This window comes from Heptranchias perlo, chromosome 22, assembly GCF_035084215.1.
Source record: "Heptranchias perlo isolate sHepPer1 chromosome 22, sHepPer1.hap1, whole genome shotgun sequence".
In the NCBI taxonomy this organism is placed as follows: Eukaryota; Metazoa; Chordata; class Chondrichthyes; order Hexanchiformes; family Hexanchidae; genus Heptranchias; species Heptranchias perlo.
Genome location: NC_090346.1, coordinates 4,413,362 through 4,438,751, shown reverse-complemented (window position 1 = coordinate 4,438,751; position 25,390 = coordinate 4,413,362). Strand labels below are relative to the sequence as shown.

General features: G+C 41.9%; 1 protein-coding gene across 3 annotated transcripts in view; it reads left to right on the top strand.

Moving 5' to 3' along the window:
• tex2l (testis expressed 2, like) overlaps positions 1-25,390 on the top strand; it is a 104,177-nt gene that overhangs the window by 17,986 nt on the left and 60,801 nt on the right. For all 3 annotated transcript variants that reach the window (XM_068002843.1, XM_068002844.1, XM_068002845.1), the window contains one exon: positions 20,135-21,604. In XM_068002843.1, coding sequence (XP_067858944.1) covers positions 20,162-21,604 — 1,443 coding nt within the window. In that variant the 5' untranslated portion in view covers positions 20,135-20,161. The remainder of the gene's footprint in view (positions 1-20,134; positions 21,605-25,390) is intronic.

Sequence of the window (25,390 nt, the reverse complement as noted above, 5' to 3'; positions counted from 1 at the left end):
GCCCTCCCCCATCTTTTACCCCCTTCCTCTCTCCCCCATCTTTGACCCCCTTCCTCTCTCCCCCATCTTTGACCCCCTTCCTCCCTCCCCATCTTTTACTCTCTTCCAACCTTCCCATCTTTTACCCCCTTCCTCCCTCCCCCATCTTTTACCCCCTTCCTCCCTCCCCATCTTTTACCCCCTTCCTCCCTCCCCATCTTTTACCCCCTTCCTCCCTCCCCCATCTTTTACCCCCTTCCTCCCTGCCCCATCTTTTACCCTCTTCCTCCCCCAACTTTTACCCACTTCCTCCCTCCCCCATCTTTTACCCCCTTCCTCCCTCCCCCATCTTTTACCCTCTTCCTCCCTCCCCATCTTTTACCCTCTTCCTCCCTCCCCCATCTTTTACCCTCTTCCTCCCCCCCCATCTTTTACCCCCTTCCTCCCTCCCCCAACTTTTACCCTCTTCCTCCCTCCCCCATCTTTGACCCCCTTCCTCCCTCCCCCATCTTTTACCCCCTTCCTCTCTCCCCCATCTTTGACCCCCTTCCTCTCTCCCCCATCTTTGACCCCCTTCCTTCCTCCCCATCTTTTACTCTCTTCCAACCTTCCCATCTTTTACCCCCTTCCTCCCTCCCCCATCTTTTACCCCCTTCCTCCCTCCCCATCTTTTACCCCCTTCCTCCCTCCCCATCTTTACCCCCTTCCTCCCTCCCCCATCTTTTACCCCCTTCCTCCCTCCCCCATCTTTTACTCTCTTCCAACCTTCCCACCTTTTACCCCTTCCTCCCTCCCCCATCTTTTACCCCCTTCCTCTCTGCCCCATCTTTTACCCTCTTCCTCCCCCAACTTTTACCCACTTCCTCCCTCCCCCATCTTTTACCCCCTTCCTCCCTCCCCATCTTTTACCCCCTTCCTCTCTCCCACATCTTTTACCCTCTTCCTCCCCCATCTTTTACCCTCGACCTCCCTCCCCCATCTTTTACCCCCTTCCTCCCTCCCCCATCTTTTACCCTCTTCCTCCCTCCCCATCTTTTACCCTCTTCCTCCCTCCCCATCTTTTACCCTCTTCCTCCCTCCCCCATCTTTTACCCTCTTCCTCCCCCCCCATCTTTTACCCCCTTCCTCCCTCCCCCAACTTTTACCCTCTTCCTCCCTCCCCCATCTTTTATTCCCTTCCTCTCTCCCCCATCTTTTACCCCCTTCCTCCCTCCCCCATCTTTTACCCCCTTCCTCTCTCCCCCATCTTTGACCCCCTTCCTCTCTCCCCCATCTTTGACCCCCTTCCTCCCTCCCCATCTTTTACTCTCTTCCAACCTTCCCATCTTTTACCCCCTTCCTCCCTCCCCCATCTTTTAGCCCCTTCCTCCCTCCCCATCTTTTACCCCCTTCCTCCCTCCCCATCTTTTACCCCCTTCCTCCCTCCCCCATCTTTTACCCCCTTCCTCCCTCCCCCATCTTTTACTCTCTTCCAACCTTCCCACCTTTTACCCCTTCCTCCCTCCCCCATCTTTTACCCCCTTCCTCTCTGCCCCATCTTTTACCCTCTTCCTCCCCCAACTTTTACCCACTTCCTCCCTCCCCCATCTTTTACCCCCTTCCTCCCTCCCCATCTTTTACCCCCTTCCTCTCTCCCACATCTTTTACCCTCTTCCTCCCCCATCTTTTACACTCTACCTCCCTCCCCCATCTTTTACCCCCTTCCTCCCTCCCCCATCTTTTACCCTCTTCCTCCTCCCCCATCTTTTACCCCCTTCCCCACTCCCCCATATTTTACCCCCTTCCTCTCCCCCCCATCTTTTACGCCCTTCTTCTCTCCCCCATCTTTTGCCCCCTTCCTCCCTCCCCCATCTTTTACCCCCTTCCTCTCTCCCCCATCTTTTACCCCCTCCCTCTCTCCCCCATCTTTTACACTTTCCTCTCTCCCCCATCTTTAACCCCCTTCCTCTCTCCCCATCTTTTACCCCCTTCCTCTCGCCCCCATCTTTTACCTTCTTCCTCTCGCCCCCATCTTTTACCTTCTTCCTCTCTCCCCATCTTTTACCCCCTTCCTCTCTCCCCCATCTTTTACCCTTTCCTCTCTCCCCCATCTTTAACCCCCTTCCTCTCTCCCCATCTTTTACCCCCTTCCTCTCTCCCCATCTTTTACCCCCTTCCTCCCTCCCCCATCTTTTACCCTCTTCCTCTCTCCCCCATCTTTTACCCTCTTCCTCCCTCCCCCATCTTTTACCTTCTTCCTCTCTCCCCATCTTTTACCCCCTTCCTCTCTCCCCCATCTTTTACCCTTTCCTCTCTCCCCCATCTTTAACCCCCTTCCTCCCTCCCCCATCTTTTACCCTCTTCCTCTCTCTCCCATCTTTTACCCTCTTCCTCCCTCCCCCATCTTTTACCCCCTTCCTCCCTCCCCCATCTTTTACCCCCTTCCTCCCTCCCCCATTTTTTACACTCTTCCTCCCTCCCCCATATTTTTACCGCCTTCCTCCCTCCCCCATATTTTACCCCCTTCCTCCCTCCCCCATCTTTTACCCCCTTCCTCTCTCCCCCATCTTTTACTCTCTTCCTCTCTCCCCCATCTTTTACCCCTTTCCTCTCTCCCCCATATTTTACCCCCTTCCTCCCTCCCCATCTTTTACCCCCTTCCTCCCTCCCCCATCTTTTACCCTCTTCCTCTCTCCCCCATCTTTTACCCCCTTCCTCCCTCCCCCATCTTTTACCCCCTTCCTCTCTCCCCCATATTTTACCCCCTTCCTCCCTCCCCCATCTTTTACCCCCTTCCCCCCTCCCCCATCTTTTACCCTCTTCCTCCCTCCCCCATCTTTTACCCCCTTCCTCCCTCCCCCATCTTTTACCCCCTTCCTTCCTCCCCCATCTTTTACCCCCTTCCTCCCTCCCCATCTTTTACCCTCTTCCTCCCTCCCCCATCTTTTACCCTCTTCCTCCCTCCCCCATCTTTTACCCCCTTCCTCCCTCCCCATCTTTTACCCCCTTCCTCCCTTCCCATCTTTTACCTTCTTCTGCCCTCCCCCATTATTTGTCTTTGTCGGCTCTTCCTGAGCCACATCCATCCTGTGGGTGAGCGGTGGACATGTGCACTGGCCGGCCTCCTGGGATTGATCCAGTAGAGAAACTTGTTTAATTTTCCCTTGGGAGGTGGTTTCCATTCAGTGGCTTGCTGCACAGCACAGTTGAGATCAAGAGCTCAGAGCAGTAAGCAATTGGGCCTGTGTCACACCACTCCATGGTACCTTACATCTTACCCCAGCCCACATTGCCATCACACTGATTAAGGGGATTTTCGCTTCCATTACCTTCTATTGTATTTGGTGCCATTTCGCCATAATAATCTAAAACATAACTTTGTTTTGTGACTGAAACTGAAAAAAACTTAATTAAGTCTACTAAGGATACACTGACTGGAAGACATGTGACGTGGGGAATTTTGAATGCACCGAGCCAGTATGAAGTAATTACTGTGAGGGTGAATGCCCTAGACATGTGTCGATTTACAGGCCTTTGGGACAGGACTGTGAAAACCACTTCAGATGTGTGACAAAGAACACAACTGCTGTTAAAACACAAGCTTTTTGTCTGATTCACAAAACATTGTAATTAGAATAACATCTGCGTTAATTTGATGCAACACTGTGAAAGGCACCTGTGTAATTTTAATTCCAGCCACCCGGTAAAATCTCAAATCACACAGGTAAGGCACACCCCAGATTAACAAAGGAGTGAACTATAGTTAATATCTTTGGCTATAAAATCAGTAATATTCTAATTCTAATAGTAATAATTTGACAATTAACATATAATTTTAAAAATCTAATTCTAAACAAAGAAGCATTACCCAGCAAGGTTCAGCATTTTGAATCTGGGTTGTTGTGCAGACTGGAGCGATAGATTAATGAATCAAAAGCAAAATACAGCGGATGTTGGAAATCTGAAATAAAAACAGAAAATGCTGGAAACATTTAGCAGGTCAGACAGCGCCTGTGGAGAGAGAAACAGAGTTAACATTTCAGGTGGACCTAAAAGGTTAACTCCCTTCCTCTCTCCACAGATGCTGTCTGACCCGCTGAGTGCATACAACATTTTCTGTTTTTATTTGTATATATAGGTTCCTGGCTACCTGCAGACATTTCCCAGACAAGTGGTACTGTGTTAAGGTCACTAATATGTCTGTGGCTGATGCTGAAAGACACATGACTGCCTGGGTTGCAGGCCATTTTTTCTAAATAATTTCTTTAAAACCATTCTCTCCAGATAAATTAAGTTGTGTTACATTCCCATTTAAAAAACCTAAAAGGACATACTATCACTTAGGAACATAGGAACAGGAGTAGGCCATTCAGCCCCTCGTGCCTGCTCCATATACCTGCCTTTGGCCCATATTCCTTAATACTTTTGGTTGCCAAAAAGCTATCTATCTCAGATTTAAATTTAGCAATTGAGCTTGTAATAAAGTTACACTATTATCTATTCAGATTTCCAGCATCTGCAGTATTTTGCTTTTTGTTTTACACTATTATCTATTTCTTCTCATTTACAATCATTATATTCCAACACTTCTCCAGAGAAGAGTTCAGAAAAGGAGGAGTTGAAAAATCACTGACTAGATTTCACCAATGAAACAGTGATGGTCATGTAACAATAGTTAATATCGTCATATAATATTATTGTACGATGACAATTACATTCAGTTCTGTTATGGTTTATTTTGAAGTAGTTTCTGGATTTGCCTTTACTATATTGTTTACCATCTTATATACCTCTGTAAGGTCACCACTCACTTGCCACTTGTTTCTTCAGTCATTCCATTGAAGCTAGGATTCAGTCTCATGGCTCTTCTCTGCACTGTCATCAGGGCCTGAATACCTCTTTTGTATTGCAGTGACCAGAATTGAATACAGCACTCGAGGTAGCTACTGGCATTTGGATATTGATCCTGGTGTAGGTGTTACAGTTTATGCACAGTGGCTGTAAAAATTTTCATGCGGCTATTTATAAAATTAGCATTCCAACAACAACCTGCATTTATATAATGCCTTTAATGTAGTAAAAACACCCCAAGGCACTTCACAGGAATATTATCAGACAAAATCTGACACCGAGCCACATAAAGAGATATTAGGACAGGTGACCAAACGTTTGGTCAAAGAGGTGGGTTTTAAGGAGCAACTTAAAGGAGGAGAGAGAAGCAGAGAGGTTTAGGAAGGTAATTCCAGAGCTTAGGGCCTAGGCAGCTGAAGGCACGGCTGCCAATGATGGATTGATGAAAATAGGGGATGTGCAATAGGCAAGAATTGGAGAGCGCAGAGATCTTGGAGGGTTGTAGGGCTGGAGGAAGTCATCAGAGGTTTACTTTATAAAAGAAGCAAATCAAGCAATGTGGACATGTTGAGGGCAAAATAAGGATTCTTACTGTTCAGGAACATTATTGTGTAGAAACTTGATCGGAAGAACACACCACTCACCATCTCCATTACTCAAAGGAAAGAGTCCCTGAGAATGATTTATTCTTTACAAGCAGTGGCATTGACTATCAAAGCAAGGGCAGAATGAAAATCAAGAGGCACAGTGGTGAGGAAAGGAGATGGTGATTCAATGTGACAAGCAGAAATTGTCCTTTGGAAAAAAAATGTGTCTGGCTGAATTTAGCCACCAGTACAGTTCAGTACATTGTGACAAAATACAAAGGAGAAGAAAGGGACACAACTGAGCACTTAGGCTTAATAATCAGCCCAGTAACAGCCAAAGGAGTTGTCAAAGAGCTGAATAGAAATCCCAGAAATAAAGCCAAGGAGATTGCCCCAGATCTATTTAAGCAAGCTGTCACAAGACATGCAGAAAGAACAGGAATACTCAATAAAAATAGATGCAATACGATGGCTGAGAAGCAACAATAAAAAGTACATTTAAGATCATAACAACTCGCTGCGAAAGAAAATGTCTCCTCAACTCCTCCCTGGTTCTTTTGCCAAAAATCTTAAATCGGTGTCCTCTGGTTACTGATCCTCCTGCAGTCGAAACAGGTTCTCCCTATCTACTCTATCAAAACTCTTCAGTGTTCTCACGCCCCATACTCATGTCTGTGGAGGAAAGCACATCCATCTGAGTGTGCTTTGTTTACTATCCTTGCATAGACAATAATAAATGGTCAGCGGAGGGAGTGTTGCAAATGTTGCTTGAGGCCTTTGCCACTTATACACATGGAAGCTGAAAAATGACCAAGAGAGACTCATCTTTTTTTAAATTATTTCTAATTTATCTCTGACTTATTTAGACATACAAGATACATTTCCTCTCAAATCCGTGAATGCACAATAGTTAGCAGCATTCAGGCACAAGGCAACTGCACTAGAATGGAGGCTGTTTGTAATACAGAACAATTGGGTTTATGATGTAGCGAGAGCAAGTGTACAATGGGTATCTGATGGAGATATACAATTACAGAAATATAAACTATGCATTTTAACAATCAAATGTGTAGTTTGGAGATATATTTCTTGAAGGCTACAATGGATCCTTGCCGGATCAAGACTTCCACCCGGCCCTTTCTGAAGTTCTGACTCCAGCCCATTTGCTGGGATCACGATCATTTGCATATTGAGGGTGAGAACCGGGCCCTCTTTATGGTGCTGCTGACGCACCCGTCTCAGGAGGAGGGGAAGGGAATTGCTCTGGTGCCTTGCTGCGGTGTAGGCTGGCTGACCGTGCTGGCAGCAGATTGAAAAAACACTTTTAAAAGTTTTTTTTAATTGTCACTTTGTGTAATACAACTGACCGCTCTGTGGTCAAACAGACTGATACAAATGATAGTAGGGTAAAAGGCTGAACATTCACAGCATGTAACTGGTACTTAGCAAGAGCAGTATTATTTCCTAATCTGACTACAGGAAAAGGTCCAATCGTCCATATATTATGGTAAGTTTTGAAATTAAACAAAGTCACAAGGGAACTAGACATTTAATGCCTCTCCGCGCCCCCCCCAGCCAATAGAAACACTGGATATCAGGGACTCACAGACATCCCTTGCACCCATTGTTGCTAGGGTGCAAATGATAGGGAATACGTTGTATGACATCCTCCTGTTATTTGCTTCCCATTATAATACACCCATCTATGTTTGGGTAGACTGAATTATATGCCCAATGTCACTTCTGGCAGAAAATCACATAAGTGGCATTGGATGCTGGGGAGTTGGTAGAATGACTCCCTGCCCAACTTCCCTCCCCCACCTACACAGGTCATGTCAGGTTTGGCCCATTAATTTTTTTGAAAATGCAATAGGATAAATGACTTGATATATAGATGATATATAAAATAATAGCTGGGAGTGAGTTACAAGACTAAAATTCAATTGAGAGGTTTTTATGATGTGATAAATTATTGGTGCAGCCTGCAGACTGACCTTTTGAAAAAGGAAGACTTACATTTATACAGCACTTTTCACGGCCTCAAGACATCCCAAAGCACTTTACAGCCAATGAAGTTCTTTTGAAGTGTAGTCACTGTTAATGTAGGAAACGTGGCAGCCAATTTCTGCACAGCAAGATTCCACAATCAGCAATGTGATAATGACCAGATAATCTGTTTTAGTGATTTTGGTTGAGGGATAAATATTGGCCAGGACACCAGGGAGAACTCCCCTGCTCCTCTTCGGTGTAACGTCACACCCAAAAAATGGCACCTCTGACAATGCAGCACTCTCTCAGTACTGCACTGGAGTGTCAGCCTAGATTTTGTGTTTAAGTCTGGAGTGGAACTTGAACTCACGACCTTCTGACTCAGAAGCGAGACTATTACCAATTGAATCACAGCTGACATCTGGACCGAACAGAGTCAACCACAAGCTATTTGTTGTATGTAATGAAACTGTTTGATTTTTGGGGTTTATTTTTCTCCCAAATTTAAGACAGTGGCAAAAAATTGGGTAAAGAAATCCATGATTTCTCAGATCAAAAATAAACAGAATGTTCGTCAGGTTTAATCAGGAAATCACAGCAAATCAGTGCATTCAATGTGAGATTAAGCAATGAACTAGATCAACAAGTGGCAATCTACCTCTTGCATGCTGTGTACTGTGTGAGGTGAGTCATCCTACTCACTTATGGTGAGAGCAGGGACAGAGTATTCATTCATTTGGCTTGAAAGCAATGTTTGCGTTTTTGGGTTTAACCTACATTATTGAATTCATCTTTCAGATGGGGAGTGATAATTATCAGATTGCATCAAGTTAATTGTATAGTTAATCAGACATTTATGCACTCCATATAATTTTAGATCATGAAAGCTTACATAAAATAAAATCATTTGCTTTTTTTGAGTTTAGTTTTAAAATGAAACAAATGTTAGAATTTTATAAATGGAATAAAGTGACATTTAGATTCAAAGTGTTCAAACTTATGTAAATTTATGGATAAAATTGCTACTAGTCTCCTGCCCCTCCAACAGAACTGAGAAAATTGAAATCAAACTGGAAAATAGCGAAGGAAAAGTTCACAAAATATTCTTCAATATATCACTGACTGAATGACTGGCAGTAATAACATGGATTGTACAACAGCACATTTTCAGTTAATAAATGAAACCCCACTGACTTAAATTGCTGTGTAGGACGTTGGCAAGCAGCAACATTTGAGAAATATCTCTTTTAATGCTTTGTCACAAAATAAATGGAAAAATCAATCAAAAGGGCATGAAAAATACCATTAACTTTATGAATTAGTCATTTAGATTGGGACCGATGTTGTAAATTAAATTCATTAACTGAATGTTAATACCGCTAATGGTTTCTACCTTTTGGTACAATATATAGAGTCTCAGGGGTACTTTCTAAATATTTGTCTCAGTTTGGAAATAACAGCATTAAACCAAGAACAGTACAAATTAAATTGACCAAAGTACTGAACTCAATTGATTGTCTGGGAGTAGAAATTTCCCACTTGTAATCTTTATCATTCTACTTAAATTGAAATTAAATCTACTAAATGGACTTTTGCTTAATTGTCTCCATTTTGTGTCCCTTCCCATCATGGCTGCTCATACCTGTGCATCTTCCTGCAGCTGGGCAAAGACCTAAACCTTCTTTTGCCTTTCTCTCTACTTCTCAACTTTTGCCCACTGCCCTTTAAAGTGTCCGGAGACTCCTCTCCCTGCAGGAGGCATGCTATAGAAATGTAAGAGGTTGTTATTCCATAGAGTTTATAGGAATCCAGTAGGTCAAAGGGTGAAGGAAACAAAATGTCAGTTTTCATAAAGGCAAGATCCATGAGATATCCCAGCTAATAGTTCAACTAGAAACTGACAACACATATCAGGTACATTTGAGTGTCCCATTTACACAAAAAAGACAAAAAGAAAGCTATTAAAACCCACATTTGATAATTGTACACTGGTTTTATACACATCAGCTAAAGGGTTGCAGTCGGTGACGATCACCATGTGTGAAGGTCTATAATTTTATCTATCTAGCAAACGGAATCAATTTAAAAAAAAATCATTCTTGGGATGTGGGCGTCGCTGGCAAGGCCAACATTTATTGCCCATCCCTAATTACCCTAGAGAAGGTGGTGGTGAGCCTTCTTCTTGAACTACTGCTGTCCATGTGGTGAAGGTACTCTCACAGTACTGTTAAGTAGGGAGTTCCAGGATTTTGACCCAGCGACGATGAAGGAACAGCGACATATGTCCAAGTCAGAATGGTTTATGATTTGGAGGTGATGTTGTTCCCATGCAGCTGCTGTCCTTGTTCTACTAGATGGTAGAGGTCATGGATTTGGGAGGTGCTTTTGAAAATTTTATCTTCAAGTTCTGCAATGTAAGACTTTGATTGAGCTCATTACAAGCCATCCATAAAATGTCAATAATGCCATTGAGAATGAGTCCTTAAACTTAGTGCATTAGCTCAGTTTTAATCTAAAAGACATTTCCTATAGATATTGATAAAATATTGACTGAGGCACTATAAGTTCCCATGCTATACCCAACACCAAGTAATGGATCAAGGTCCTTTTGTTGAATGTTACGTATCAGATTTTCAAGTACAAATAAGGTTCAACTTTAAATGGAAAAATTAGAATTCAATATCAGAAAGGCAAGCCTTGCACATTATCTGTTATGTGGTATGATAAATTGGCTAGACCATCTGGTTCTAATCCTTTGACTGCACTGCAAAATATTGATTTTATTTCAAATATATTCCAAATCAAGAAATCTGTCTAAAGCTTCTTAAAAAATTCTAATTTTAGTGGCTGTTTTCCATCAGTAGAAATTTCCAATATTTCTCTGTTCTAATTGAGACTGACAGTTGGGAGAACTGTTAACTTAAGATAAATAGAAAGCCCAGACTTTGATAGTTTTACAAATACTGAAGTTATATTTCAAATCTGTCATTTACTTGCAAATGTTTATACTTCATTCTGATGTCATCAATGCAACAGACTGAGAGGCTCCCATTTTATCTTCAAGTTCTGCAATGTAAGACTTTGATTGAGCTCCCACAATTTCCATAGTACCACACAATGCCTAATTTTGATCTATCTTGTTTTTACAAGCCTAAGATATGTTGACATATCTTTGCTGCATGTAAATACTCTGCTAACTTTTCATAGTGAGACTTTATCTTGCCCGTGGAAATGTAAAGCAATCTCTGCTGTGAAAGTAAATACTTCAATGTGCTACAGACTGTGCATGCTAACTGGATTAATGCAACAATTAATAAGAGATTTGGGAAGCCTGTGTTCGCTTCTGATAAAGGGATGATTCAGAACAAGGCCTTTTCAAACTATTTGACAGGTAGTAAAGTTGCGTCCACCTTAAGTAAAGTCAGTACATCATGCACTGTAAGTAATTATTAACCACATAAAATAGCCAACCTTGCCAATGTTTTCAACCTTGCAGAAATAGTTAATGGTATCAAGCTTAACTGGTTTGATTATAAATTGATGGTGAGTTTGTTTGAAAATGTTTTATTATGGCACTGAATTTAAGAGTTTAAAAATTGCTCTATTGGAAAGTTTTCTTAACTCTGCAATTTGTTGCAAATAAATTGATGAAACAACACTAATTAGGTGTACAATATCAATAAATGTACAACTGTAAGTGTTAAGTAAATGTATAGGACTATGATATAAAATATAATTTAGTGACAGTTTGAAAATGCTGCATTCCGATTGGCTGAATGTGACACATTGGGGGCTTTTCAATGGAATGATTTGAGTCAAATGATCATCCTCCAGTGGTAATGGACAGTTTCCACTACAATTTGAACACAAGTAGAAATTCTGCAATACTAAGTGTTGACTGAATATTAATGATAGACAACATCCTTATCATGTTGTAAAATTAAGGATGCAAAGAAGAATTAAGGACTCAGCATGTGCTCTCATCCTTCAGATAGACCTACTTATCCTCAGTGAGTGAATTTCACCCCATAAATTACTTTGAAGTGCAGTGACTGTTATGTAGACAAACACGGCAGCCAATCTGCACCAGCAGCGTTCCACGAACAGCAATGAGATGAATGATTAGTTTATTTGTTGTTTTCTTATTAGAGTAGTGCCTGAGGGAAGAATGTTGTCCTGGAAATCAGAAGAATTCCCTGTTCTTCAAATAGTGTTATGGGATCTTAAACTAACAGATGGTTCAGATGTTAAACATCCTGTCTATAGGGCATCAGTTCTGATAATGCAGCACTCCTGGAATCTCAGCCTAGATAATGAACTCAAAACCTCGTGTGGGATTGAATCCACAACTTTCTGCCCCAGGAGTGAGAGCACGACCAACCAAGACAAGCTGACACACGTACTTACTGAGCTGACAAAGTGGTAACACTCTATGAACCACTTTGCTATGTTCTTCACTGATCAAGTTCCATCTGGAAATTAATTTCAACACAACAACCATATGCAATTTTTGAATCGTAATGTAATGAATTATTTTATTAGCTCTATTCATACAAATGTAGGAAAGCTGCCTATTCTGACAGTTCACATCTAATTAATCCTCATTGTATTAAATCACTAAAATCTCCATGCCTCTCCATATATGGAATTTTCATTCAGCAGACCATTATTGAATTAAGTTGACTTAATTAGAATAATCAGGTAATATTGAAAAATATTCATCTTTGGGTGCGTGTACAGATGTTGGAACTGCGTAAAAAAATATAGAAAATCGCTTATTGACTATAGGTGAGTGCCAAGATTATTCATAACTATCATTTCTACGTTTAAATGATTTTCATCTAACTGCTAATCTAGATCACTTAATATCACATTTATTTCAAGATCCTGCCAAATTATTATTCAGTCACAGCTTTCGTCAAAATTGTCACGAAGGTGCGAACTAGATTGTAACATAATGAGACAACTAATTCATCAAAAACAACACATTTTATCATTACCTCGTGTAAATAATGATGTTGCCATTTTTCCATAGTCTCAGTTATTACAATAATGTGGAGATGCCGGTGATGGACTGGGGTTGACAATTGTAAACAATTTTACAACACCAAGTTATAGTCCAGCAATTTTATTTTAAATTCACAAGCTTTCGGAGGCTTCCTCCTTCCTCAGGTGAACGAAATGAAATCCTCGAAATGAAATCGATTTCATTTCGAGGATTTCATTTCGTTCACCTGAGGAAGGAGGAAGCCTCCGAAAGCTTGTGAATTTAAAATAAAATTGCTGGACTATAACTTGGTGTTGTAAAATTGTTTACAATTATTACAATAAGATCCCTATCCAATCTCACAATAATATCATTCTTTATTGCTAATTGTCACCTTCTTATAGAATAATATGATCAGTTAATGATCATTTTCCAGTCATGTCCCAGAGTTTGGTGCTCCCTCAAAATGAACAGTGCAATCAGAATTTAAACCAAATGCAGTGTTCACTAAAAGCAAAAGGGTCTGACATAACCTGCCGTGAATTTAATACTAAATGGTTCATTGCGAATGGGCCTCTGAGGAGAGCAATGTTTGACTGAAGCATAAAATATTCCGTCATTATCCAATTGTTAATGTTATACATACCGAACCACTGCAGAATGTGACTTAGTCTTTGAGACATTTTAGAAGTGTCATCACTTTAACATAAAATTTCTTTCTGTGAAGTGTTTTCTGTTTTTGATCAAATTGGATTTTCAAATGAATGGTTGAACAGGCTCTCCAGTGACTCAGTTGGTCAACACAGTGTACATCGAAACCATACACACCATCAGACAACATTGATCACACTTTAAAAATAGTTTATTGGCTGAAAAGCATTTTGGAACATCCTGAGGACATGGAAGACATTATATCCAGGTTCTTTCTTTCTTTCTATCCATATATAGGAAGTTGAATTGTCTCCCAACAGTCTAGGCTCACTTGTAAGTAATGGCCAGAGGCGGCCGCCTGAAATGAGGTTCCTGCACTCATTTCAGACCCGGACTGCTAAATTTGATTGCCCTAGTCAGAGCTTGCCTAGTCTGGGCCTCGAGCAGTCTAACCAGCAGTCCTAAAAGGTGCAGATCTTCCAAAGTTTGCGTTTGGACATCAAAAGGAGCAGGAGTGCTCCTTCTGGCTCCATACAACGACTACGAGCTGCTATTGGCCTCCCCCCACTTCCGAACTTACCTCTGGGCCTTGGCGTGGGTCGATATTCTTAAGGCCTCATTAGGGGAGCTGTGTTGGGTCACCTGATCGGCACCCACAGCTCACCTGATTTATTCTGATAGGCCCAAGGACGAATTTCGATCAATCCTCGGGCCTCTCCATTCCGGCACGCTGTCACTGTCGGAACCGGGCCTAGTTTGGGGAGTTATGGAATTTAGGCCCCAGGATCATTTATGTTTTCTGGGGGCTATTTCTCCAAGTACAGAAGATACACATTCGGACAGGCAGAGGCCAATTAATTTGCCTCTGGGCTGTGGTTTATGTCAAACAAAGATGGTTTTAATAAGCTGATGTTGTTTGAATGCAGACGCATTGGTTGTACCTGTTTTATGATACCTCTGATGGTTTGATGGACAAATTGTTATGTTCCAACTATCACAGATATTTCAAACTGTGGGGAAAACAATCTATGTAATGAGAAAGAATGGGTAACCAGTTAATTTAGTTAAGAGAAATACATTTTTTGTGAATGAGCTTTGTTTCAGTAAACCTTCAAAAGGATTTACAATGATATTTCTGAGAGTGAGTTTACCTCAGAAGTCAGTTTACTGTCTTTAGCCAGTGGAGGAACTGGGCTATTGATTCATGGCAGTGGTTCACCATGTAGGAAGTGAGCACCCATTTTCAAGATTCAATTGTAATATGAAAGATAGCTCAAGGGAAGTGTCTTTACTATTTTTATATATTATGAAGAAGTTGGGAAGTTACAGTAAATAAACTGATTTGTGCTGATTTCTGTTATTATCTGTTCTGTATGTTAAATAAATTGTCTGTTGGTTTATAGTCTGAGCCTCACTCTGGTAGAGTGTATATCCAATCACCTACCAAAGAGAGGAAAATCATTTGGCAACATGTATTATAGTCCTGTCAGCCCGGGGCAAGGGTTCTGTGTTCAATCCCTGGATATTATTATTGTTTACCTAGGTACTGGGTAGGTAAATCAGCTTTCCACCCCTGCCACAGCACTGAAAGGGCCCTAATCAAAGTCACAGATAACATCCTCTGAGACTGTGACCATCATGCACTATCCCTCCTTGTCCTTCTTGACCACACTGCAGTCTTTGACATGGTTCACCACACCATCCTCCTCCAACACCTCTCCTCCGTTGTCCAGCTGAGTGGAACTGCTCTTGCTTGGTTTCACTCTTACCTATCCAATCATACCCAGAGCATTTCCAGCAATGGCTTCTCTTCTCACCCATACCTTTACCTCTGGGGTCCCTCCCCCTCTTTCTGATCTGTATGCTGCCTCTTGCGAAGACATGGGGTCATGTACGCTGACAACACCCAGCTCTACCTTTACACCATCTGTCTCGACCCCTCCACTGCCTCTGTGTTGTCAGACTGCTTGTCAGACATCCAGTCCTGGATGAGCCTCAATATCCTCCAGTTAAATATTGGGAAGACCTAAGCCATCGTCATCGGCCCCCACCACAAACTCTGTACACTCGCCATTGTTTCCAGCTCCGTCCCCAGCCACTGTCTCATCCAAGCCTTTGTCACCTCCAGACTCGACTATTCCAATGCTCTTGTGGACAGTCTCCCATCTTCCACCCTTCATAGACTTTAGCTCATCCAAAACTCTTCTGCCCACATCCTATCCTGCACCAAATCCCGCTCACCCATCACCCCTGTCCTCGGTGACCTACATTGACTCCCAGTCCTTCAATGACTCAAATTTAAAATTGTCATCCCCATGCTTAAATCCCTCCATGGCCTGTATCCTCTCTATTTCTGTATCCTTCTCCAGCCCTACAGCCCTCTAAGAACTCTATGTTTCTCCAACTCTTGCCTATTGTGCATCCCCCACTCTCTTCATCCCACCATTGAAGGTTGTTCCTTCGGCCATCTAGGGCTTAGGCTCTGGAATCCCTCCCTTAACCTCTCCACCTCATTCTATTCCTTTGGGACCCTCCTTAAAAACCTCTTTGACCAAGCTTTTAGTCACCCTAATATCGCCTTCTTTGGCTCGGCAGGGATTTTTGTCCAATTACATTTCTGTGAAGCACCTGTGGATATTTTCATAAGTTAAAGGCACTATATAAATGAAAATTGTTGTTGTAAAGTCACACTCCAGTTTGTAGGGGATGCAAGGTCTACTTATGGGAATGGTTGGAGATGCTGATCCCAAGTAGAATACCTAGCATCAAACCCAAAAAATAACACCTGGATTTTTCGAGAAACTCAAAACCCAACAGTTTGTTTTGGTATGTGACCTGTTTGGTCAGCGGCCAAATAGATAGCTCAGTAGGATGGCTGCCGTGATCGGAATGTTTCCCTCAGGTGTGGATGTTACTTAGAATTCTTCCCAGGAACTTGGCTAGTTGAAAAATCGATTGGTACAGGATGTTGAAATGTGCCTGCCATAAATATGATGGTCTGGTTTAGATGCTTTAAATAAAAATAATAGATTTTCAGGTCTGCTTTTCTCCCCACTTTATAATGGCTCTAACTGTTCCAGTCACATAAGTCACTGGGAAAAAAAGTTTGTTTTCGTCTCTCAGAAAACTGCTGGATCATGGCCAATCCAGTAATGGAATATATCGTCACCCATGTGACAGGACGGAGAGATAACCTGAGAGGAATTTTGAGATTCCACACCTGCAGTTTTCTGAATTCATACAAGGCCCTTGCCAGTAGCACAGGGTCTTGTAAAGTTCCAACCCTCCATATCTTGCCCCTGAATTCAGTATAGTCCAAAGTCTTCTGAACCAGTGAACTTGATGTCTGGGGGTGATTTACTCTCTAACTGAACCCATGTTTTGCAACAACAACAACTTACACTTATATAGAGCCTTTAGCTTCATAAAATGCCCCAAAGTGCTATGCAGAATTGAAAATAACCAGGCGCTGAGCAGCACAACAACGGAGAGATGTGGCCAGACTTTCTACACAATTATGATCAGAGAAGCACTTGTTGGCATCTAAGCCAAACCTTTATACTAAAGGCGGGAACACAAAAACGATTACAGTGCGCATCAACGTTCTGTACCAATCCCCAAAATCGGCACAGAAAACCAATAGCAAAGTTTCACACAGATTCTCCTGCCTGTGAAACTCTTTCCCAGAAACCTAGATACAGTTAGCCATCACTTAGTGAACAAGGGTTGCTGGAGGACTTGATAGACTATGGGCAATCTGTGACCTGCCCTTTGGCATCTTAGTACTAATTCTCAAAATCCACAGTTTCAAACAGGGAGTCACTGCCTAATAATTAGTCTGAACATTTCTTGCTCCTTTTGAATTTTTTTTTAAAACAAGCTTAATATTTGTTTTCTATTACACATAGTAGAGTGGAGGAATGAGAGATCTAAGGGTGTAGGTACATAGCTTTATAAGTGCGGGAATGCTGGTAGGAAAGGACATAAAAAGGGAAAATGGGATTTTGGATTTGTACAAGGGACAGCAAATAGAAAAGCAAGTTGGTGATGTTGAATTTGTACTAGACATTGGTTAGACCACAGTATAGCATGCAATTCTGGGCTCCCCATGGAAAGGGTTAGGATGAAGATTCACTGGGATGATGCCAGGAATGAGAGTTTATAGTTGTAAAGATAAGCTCAAAAAACCAGGGCTTTTTCATTGAAACAGAGAAGGTTAAGGGGGAAAATATGAACATAGGAACAGGAGGAGGCCATTCAATTAGATCATGGCTGATCTGTACCTCAGCTCCATGAGATGGAGGTTTTCAAAATAATGACGAGTTTTGAGTGGGTAAATAGTGAATGATTGTTTCCACTGGTTGACGAATTGGAACAAGGGGACATAAACTCAGGATTATCTCTCGAAGCACAAAGGGGGATGTTACTGTTATTTTCCACATAAAAGCCTATTAGAATGTGGAATGTTTTATTACTAGTGCCCATTGAGACCGAGAGACTAACATCATTTAAAAGAGAATTGGATAAGTAGTTGATAAGGAAGAATATAAAAGGATATAAAGAAAAATCAGGGAAATGGAATTAGAGTAGATAGCACCAGATGAAAGGCAAAATGTGCCCAACAAGCTCCTTCTGTGCTGTAATTTCTACAATTCTATGAATTCTTATCATTGTCATTATGCTAATTTCATTTTTAATTGGTCAAGCACATGGTGTTTCATCCTCTGAAGTAACACATTTTGATTTTTTTCCCATCATTATTATTAAATGGGGCTTCAACAAGTTATCAGAAATACTATTTACAAGAGCAGATGTGAAGCTGCCGCACTTCACTGATGGCAGGCAGTGGATGCTCACAGTATGTGTCCAATAACTGCAGAGTGCCATTTGCTTTCTCTACGTGCATGCTGATTGGGAGGCATATTAATTGTTAACCTGTCCCCGCTAAATTCTGCTGCTTTCTCCACAAACCAACAGCAACGCACAGCAGGGACAGATACTGGAATAAAACAGCCACTCCTGATTGGTGTGTGAGGTACAAAACTCAACACCAGCACTTCACAAAGGTTTCTGTCTAATGTAATCACAATAAAGTACTTTCCATCTCTTTACTCAAACAACTGTCTCCTCGGTTCTGTAAGGTAGCCCCTCAACTGGTGATTTGTTTCAATATACTTCCTTTACACTTTCAAAAGTGGCAAGTGGAACATTTCAATTATCCAAATTTGCCTGTGGGAATAATTGATTGGGACTTTTATTGGGTAATTGACCAAGCAACAGCTGTGGCTCAGTGGTAGCTCTCTGAGTCAGAAGGTTGTGGGTACAATTCCCGCTCCAGAGGCTTGAGCAGAAAATCTAGGCTGGCACACCAGTGCAGTACCGAGGGAGTGCAGCACTGTCGGTGGTGCCATCTTTCGGATGAGACGTTAAACCCAGGCCCCATCCGCCCTTTCAGGTGGATATATCCAATGGCACTATTTACATGAAAAGCAAGGGCGTTCTCCCCGGTGTCCTGGCCAATATGTATCCCTTAACCAACATCACTAAAGCAGATTATCTGGTCAATATCACACTGCTGTTTGTGGGACCAAATCGGCTGCCATGTTTCCTACATCACATCAGTGACTACACTTCAAAAGTACTTCATTAGCTGTAAAGTACTTGGGATGTCCTGAGGTCATGAACGGTGTTATATTAATGCAAGTGCTTTCTTTCTTTATTTGGTTTGTTTCTATGGTTTTAATTTTTGATGCCAAATTTGACTTGTGAATCATCCTCCCTACACCACCTCCAGTTAAAAAAGATTTTTAAAATTTGTTCGTGGGATGTGGCGTCGCTGGCATGGCCAGCATTTATTGCCCATCCCTAATTGCCATAGCTTGGTCCTATAAAGATATTTTTAGTTACCACAGTTCTCAACAAGCTGTTTTGTAAGAACCTAAGGATAAAAGTTCATTGAGCTATCTTCAACTGCAGATTTCCATTATGTGGTAAGGGGACATAAAACTACCCCAACAAGCTTTTTGATACCAAGTCTCTTGTAGAGAATTATCAGGTGGTTTTGTAAAATACACTCAGTTACATAAGCTTGAGTTGTTTATGAAAAATCATAGGGGGAGTTTTAACTGTCTCCACACGACGAAAACAGAACAGGTGAGCAGTTAAAATGGAGGGGCTCCATTTCCCCGCTCTGTTCCCATCAATCTCCGATTTTGGCGCAGTTGGTTTTGGTGGCGGATGAGGTGCCCATTGGACTCGGGCGAGATCATCATGCATAAATGCTAATCTGGGTCTTATGACGCCAATAGGATCCTGATGAGATTTTAACTGGGGCTTGAGCGGGGAAGCCGCTGCGGCTCTCTCACCAGGCTGAAGCAGGTCAGCATCCGACATGAAGGACAAAGAGGCCCTCCGCGTTTGTGTAAAACTTACCTTTATCCAGCCAGAAAGAGCAGGAGTGTTCCTCCAGGCCCCACAAGGAAAATTGCAGCCTCCCCTGTCCGGGACTCCCCCCCTTACCTCCCACAAGACCCTCCCGAAACCCCCTAACCACCACTTACCTGCAAGCTGGCGGGTGGCTAACGGATTCTTGATCTTTCCCTGCTGGCAGCTGCTCTGCACCCTCTTCTTAACTGTTCCAGGCGGACAGTGGACCTGCCGCATTTAAATGAAGCCCTGGAGTTAAGATACCCTCGATTTTCAGGGGATGTGAACATTCACCTCACTTTTTCGATGTTTCTGGGACTGAGTGTAGAGACTGAGGGTGAAATTAGTAGAGTGACAAAGAAATGAAACTTTAATTATCCAGACTGTTAAAGGAATAAATCGTTCACAGCAGAAATTTCAAATGAATCAATTTTGATTGATAATTGAATGCAAGCCCACGACAATCTTTACAATAATATTGTTTTTCATAAATTCAAATGTACAGTTTTGATATTGAAGCCTGTAAATCAAAAAATGCCCAATTAACAACTGTATTTTGAGAATTAACCACATGCCACCGTGGGATAGTAATTAATATGTAGGCATGTGACACAAAAGTCTTACTTCTGAAGTTTCTGCAGATTAAAGTGAGTGATTATAATGGGCTTTGCATTTTCTTTTGCAGAAAGATTGTTCAATCTACAGGCCGTAAATGATGGCAGATTTCAGAAATGAGGAACAGGAGCTGTCAAACCCTTCCTGCTCTCCATCAGCTCCCAAAGTACAAGAAAAGCTGCACGAACAGCATGAGCAGCCTATTATTTCTCAGGGCAAAGGTATAGTCATCCATTTAACGTCTCCGGCAAACAGTAAGGACTGGGAGAATTTAGAAGAAAATGAACTGACCTTTTCGATGTCTAGAGAGGATGAGGGAGTAACTATGACAGTGGATAAGGAAGGGATAGCAGAGCAGAATCTTCCCCAGTCCGAGGAATACTTAAACTTACCCTTGCCAGCTACATCCTTGCCTTCCTCCCCTTCTGTTTCTGGATTTTTAGGTGAATTCTTTTTTCCAACTATATCTTCTCCAATACCATCGTCAACAAACTCTTGCAGTTCTTCAGAATCAACACCTTTGATTAGCCTAGTTAAATCTCTGTCCACAGAAATTGAATCTAGAGATACATCTTCCCTGAGAACAAAGCCTTTACTAAACCTGGTTAAGTCTATTTCCACTGAAATTTCACGCCACGAGCCAGAAGTTACGCAGTCAAAATCAGACTCAAAGCTAAACCTATACCTTTGGCGGCAGTTAACTCAGCCCAAGGGAAGAAATGGAGATTCAAAAACGGCTCCACCATCACCTCTTCTTTCACCCTCAGAGAGCAAAATTAGTTTTTTCAAAGTTCCTGAAGTAGAAGCCAAACTGGAAGATACGAAAAGGAAGTTCTCAGAGGCTATGCAAGAACCTTTGAATATGCTTAGCAAGATAATTGGAGATGAAAGTAGTGGAAGCCCCAAATCCAGAGCATCGCAATCAAATACCTTCGGCACCGATTCCTTCTTTCTCCTGGGGTCCGATGACTGCAGCAACGATACAGGTAGTAAGAACATACGGTCTGGGTTTGAGAAGTTCAGAATGGAGATACTTAAAGCAGAAAGGAGGGAGAGTGATAGATCATCTAATACGGAGACATCTCCTGGAAAACATGCAAAAAGAAAACAGAAGAAACAATGTCTGTCCTCTACGCAGAGATGTGGGGACAGCAACAGCACAAAGTATAAGATCTGCTCGTATGGAGATGTGCTACAGATTGTAGAAGCAGAGCCTAGCGAAGACAGCACATTGTGCAGACAAGAACCAACATTCTCCTACTCCAGTAGATCCCTGACTCCACTACAGCCTTCTCCAAAAGTGCCAAGTAAAACTCTAATGTGTTTTGCCACTCTCGCCTACAGCTATTTTGTATTACCGTTGCCATCGTTCTTTTCTGGCCTCTGCCTAGGTCTTGCCTGCGGATTTATGATGGGCCTGCTAATTATCGCATTGCTCACACCTAGGTTCTCACAACCTATCCACGTAATCCATCTGGGTAATGAAAATCTTCAATCGGATAACATAGTTAGGGAATCCAAGGATCCTGAAGTTATGAAGGTAAAGTGTTGTAATTGCTTTTATATTACAGGCTTAATATTTTACATACTCTTCTCTAAAGTCTTATGGTCGGATTCTTCTTAACTGATTTTCTTCTTTGGGGAAAACACTCTGCGATTATGTAGGACGATTCAATCTCAATATTTCTTTCATTAAATGGCAGGGAGGGGATTCAAAAGTATTCTTACTTTTTTGTCACTGTCAATTAATAAAATAGAAGATAAAATAAACAGATGGTCAGGGTAATGTCAAAGGAAAGAAATTTTCTGCTATTAACATTTTATTATTGTATAATTTTACATTATAAATAACCTAGATTCTCACAATTTCATTTTTTTTCCTAGATGTCCAAAATTACTTAACTTTCAGTGGGGCCTAAAATTTCCAAGCTGTGAAGAAGGTAGCAATCAAGTGCCTTGATGGGATTTTAACTGTTTCAGTGCCAGGCTTTATAGTAAATTCAGACAGTGTTTGCCTTATTCTTGCAATTGTAGACCTGAAGCCAAGTGGATTACTCTGGTACAATAGTACTATGCTAGAGCTATGCCATCATTGTCATTATTTTAAATAAGGGTTCTCAAGATCAATTTACAGTGGGTGGGGTGAGTTTGACTAGTTCTTTTCTCAGTCAGTGAAGAACTGATTTTCCGTCTAATGCAACAGCAGATGTTCCTTTTAATCAAGCAAACACCACCAAAAGTGATTCCTTTGTTATTCTCTTAATCTGAACGGACGGTGTATATTCACAACTAACGAGAAAGGCAGATGAGAGTTCAAAGGAGATAAAAACAGCACAGCGACTAAAATAATTTATTAGTTCAATCTAGTTATCTTACTTGTGAGCAAAGGATGGGCTTCTTTGCATTAGCAAAGATACAAGCAAATAACTGTTCAATATACCCTGGATAGTCCTCTCACAATATAATCTGGAAGTAAAATAGTTAGAGTGTAGAAAGTGTTACCATGCTCCAAGAGCCAGTAGAGGTTTACAGCAGATAAGGAGGCCATTCGACCCACCATACCTGTATCGGGTCTTCGGTAGAGCAATTCAAAACCAATCCCATTATTCCTCGGTCTCTCCCCATAGCCTTGTATTTTCCTCTGCTTTAAATATTTATTAAATTTTTCCTTAAAAGATGCAATGGTCTCTACCTCAATTAGTGCCTGTGGAAAAACATTCCATGTTAGCAGAGCATGTCACTGAAACTAGGGTCCATTGAATTTTCAGCTCTAGGTGGACAGGAAGCAGTTTCTGGCCTCCAACTCTCAGGTTCGTGTAGGAAAGTGGGTTCCAGGGGTTCTCACAGTTGGGAGGTGGAGGTGGGGGTGGGGGTGGGTGAGTGGGAGTGGGAGTCTGGGGCAGAGGAGGCCTAAATTTTCCTTGTGGGGCTCAAAGGAACACTCCTGCTCCTCCTGGCCCCACAAAGGAACATTAAAATAAAACTTAACCGGAGGGTCTCTTCACCTGGTGGGAAAGATACATCAGTTTACCTGCACAGGCCGAAGTTAAAACCAGTCGGGGCCAAGCGACATCATCAAACCCTGATTAGCATATGTGAATTAGGACCCTGCCAGCTTTGGGCAGGTAGCTTAGATGCCTGTCTAAAAGCCTCGCTTAAAATTGGAAATGGCAGTATTCAGGCGGCCTTCCGAAGGGTAAGTAACCTGAAGCATTTTAACTGCCCACCCACCCAGTTTGCACCGAGCAGGTAGGGTTAAAATCACCCCCCCCACCCCCACCCTTCACTAAAATCGTCCAGGCACAATTTCAAACCATCAAATGTTGAAAATCTTAGTCTTACTTTCAAATCTAAAATGCCATGTTGTGATCTCTTGGGGTTTTAATTCTACATTTCAGCTATTAATACTTTAAACTTAGATCTTGTCCTGCTAGGCAGGCCATATTAACTTTTCAATCCAATCACTAACAATAAGTCAGTTATGCAATTATAGGGTTATGGGAGCATGTGATCAGTAAATTTACTCTCATTTATATGCTATTTGTAGAACATGACAAACCAAGTCTAGTTTAAGATGGTTTACTTTGAGCTCTATTTGTGACCCTACCTTTACCTTATATACTAACATCTTGCCAGATACATTAAAAGCTTTTGAAACGAACTAGATTGCTAACGGTTCCTCAGTCAGGTAACTTTAGTTGATTCACTATAGTCATACATTGCTCAAAGGTCGAAGGTGTACATATTTATGCAAGGCGCTGATAAGTACTGTCTAATGTTGTTTAGTGGATTTAACCCAGTGAGTCCACCCAATCCACACAAGCACACTAATCACAGTATAAGTGGCAGTATAACTCCAGTTGTACTTGCTTTACATGCCACTGTGGGTGAGTGTCAAGTTCAGCTCTCAGCAATGATGATAGGAAAGCCCATACACAGAGAAATGGAGGAAACCCTGTGACTAAAATATCTGCTATGAGTGCTGTATTTCAGCCAAAGGTACTGAGCTTACTATTTGTGTAGTTGCAAATGTCATGTAAAGGGATCTGGTTACATAGTAATTGCAGGATTGGATTCCCACCAGTCCATCATGTCATTGTATCCCTGGGCTGCCTGCCACGGTTGGGATGAGTTTTATCAGCTCCTATCCGGGTGACTAAGTGAACCATCTTGTAAATGTGATGCCTCCACGTTGTTATTCAGCCAGGAGTGCCATATAGCCTATAGCAAGCGTCCCTCTTGTCAGTAGCAAGGCTGTCAACAATGAAGAAATATGAGGAGCGAGATTTATGATTAGAAGTGCAAACCCACTTTAAAGAAATGTAGCTGGGGTAATTATTAAGAGCGGCTTACATCAAAATAAATTAGGCCAAAATGAGAGTCTTTTCTAATGACTGAGATTGGCAAGTCAATCAGCAACCACATTAGTTTTAATTATTGGGTTGATGAAGAAAGAGTAGTAATTGACCCTAGTGTTTGCAGGATATAGCTTTAGAAAATCCCAGTGGTAACAGGTGGCCCAGAACTGTGTCTTTGCACAGTAATGGGATCCTAGGATGTAGCTTTGTAACTGAAATTCCCCACACGGGAAGTTCTGACCTCAGCTAAGCTCTCAGTGGGAGCTGGCGAGTGGCGGTTGAGCTTTTTCCGACAGTGAGAGTGGGATAATTGGAAGCAGTGGAAGCCTAGGCCGTTCTTATTTAGCTGCAATGTCGGAAGCCTGGGGCAAGCCACCTGTGCATGATGGGGCTACGAGGTGAAAATGGAGGCAACGCAGCTAAAAAACAGTTCACTTAGGAGTCCAGACTGGAGCTGATAAAACTCATCCCAACTGTGGCAGGCAGTCCAAGGATTCAAAGGCATGATCAACTGGAAGAATAATATGGGGAACAGGAGATTTAAAGAGGAAGGAAAGTAACCAAAGTGAGGGATATAAAAAATACATTTGAAAAGAAAAAAGAAAATGTGCTGTGTATAAGGAATTAAAAACATCCATTAAAGAATTTGAGGCTGTTTTCTAAGCAAGTTAAGTTATTCATACTTTGTAAAAATTGTATGTCACACAATGTCAGCTGGATCACCAACTAAATGTCAGGAAGGAAGCTGCTATAAATTATAGTAATGTGAGATTAATTGCAAAGCTTGTAACATCACCGTGAGATTCATTTTCTGATTCCAGTTAATTGGATCAGTATCTGGAGCTGGCCACATGGCAAAGATCAGAAGGAGAGGAGGACTGAAAGCAAATATATGGATCTCTGTGTCGCAGCACAAACCAGTTCACAATAAGAAAAATAAATGATGCAATTACCATGAATTTTCCCAA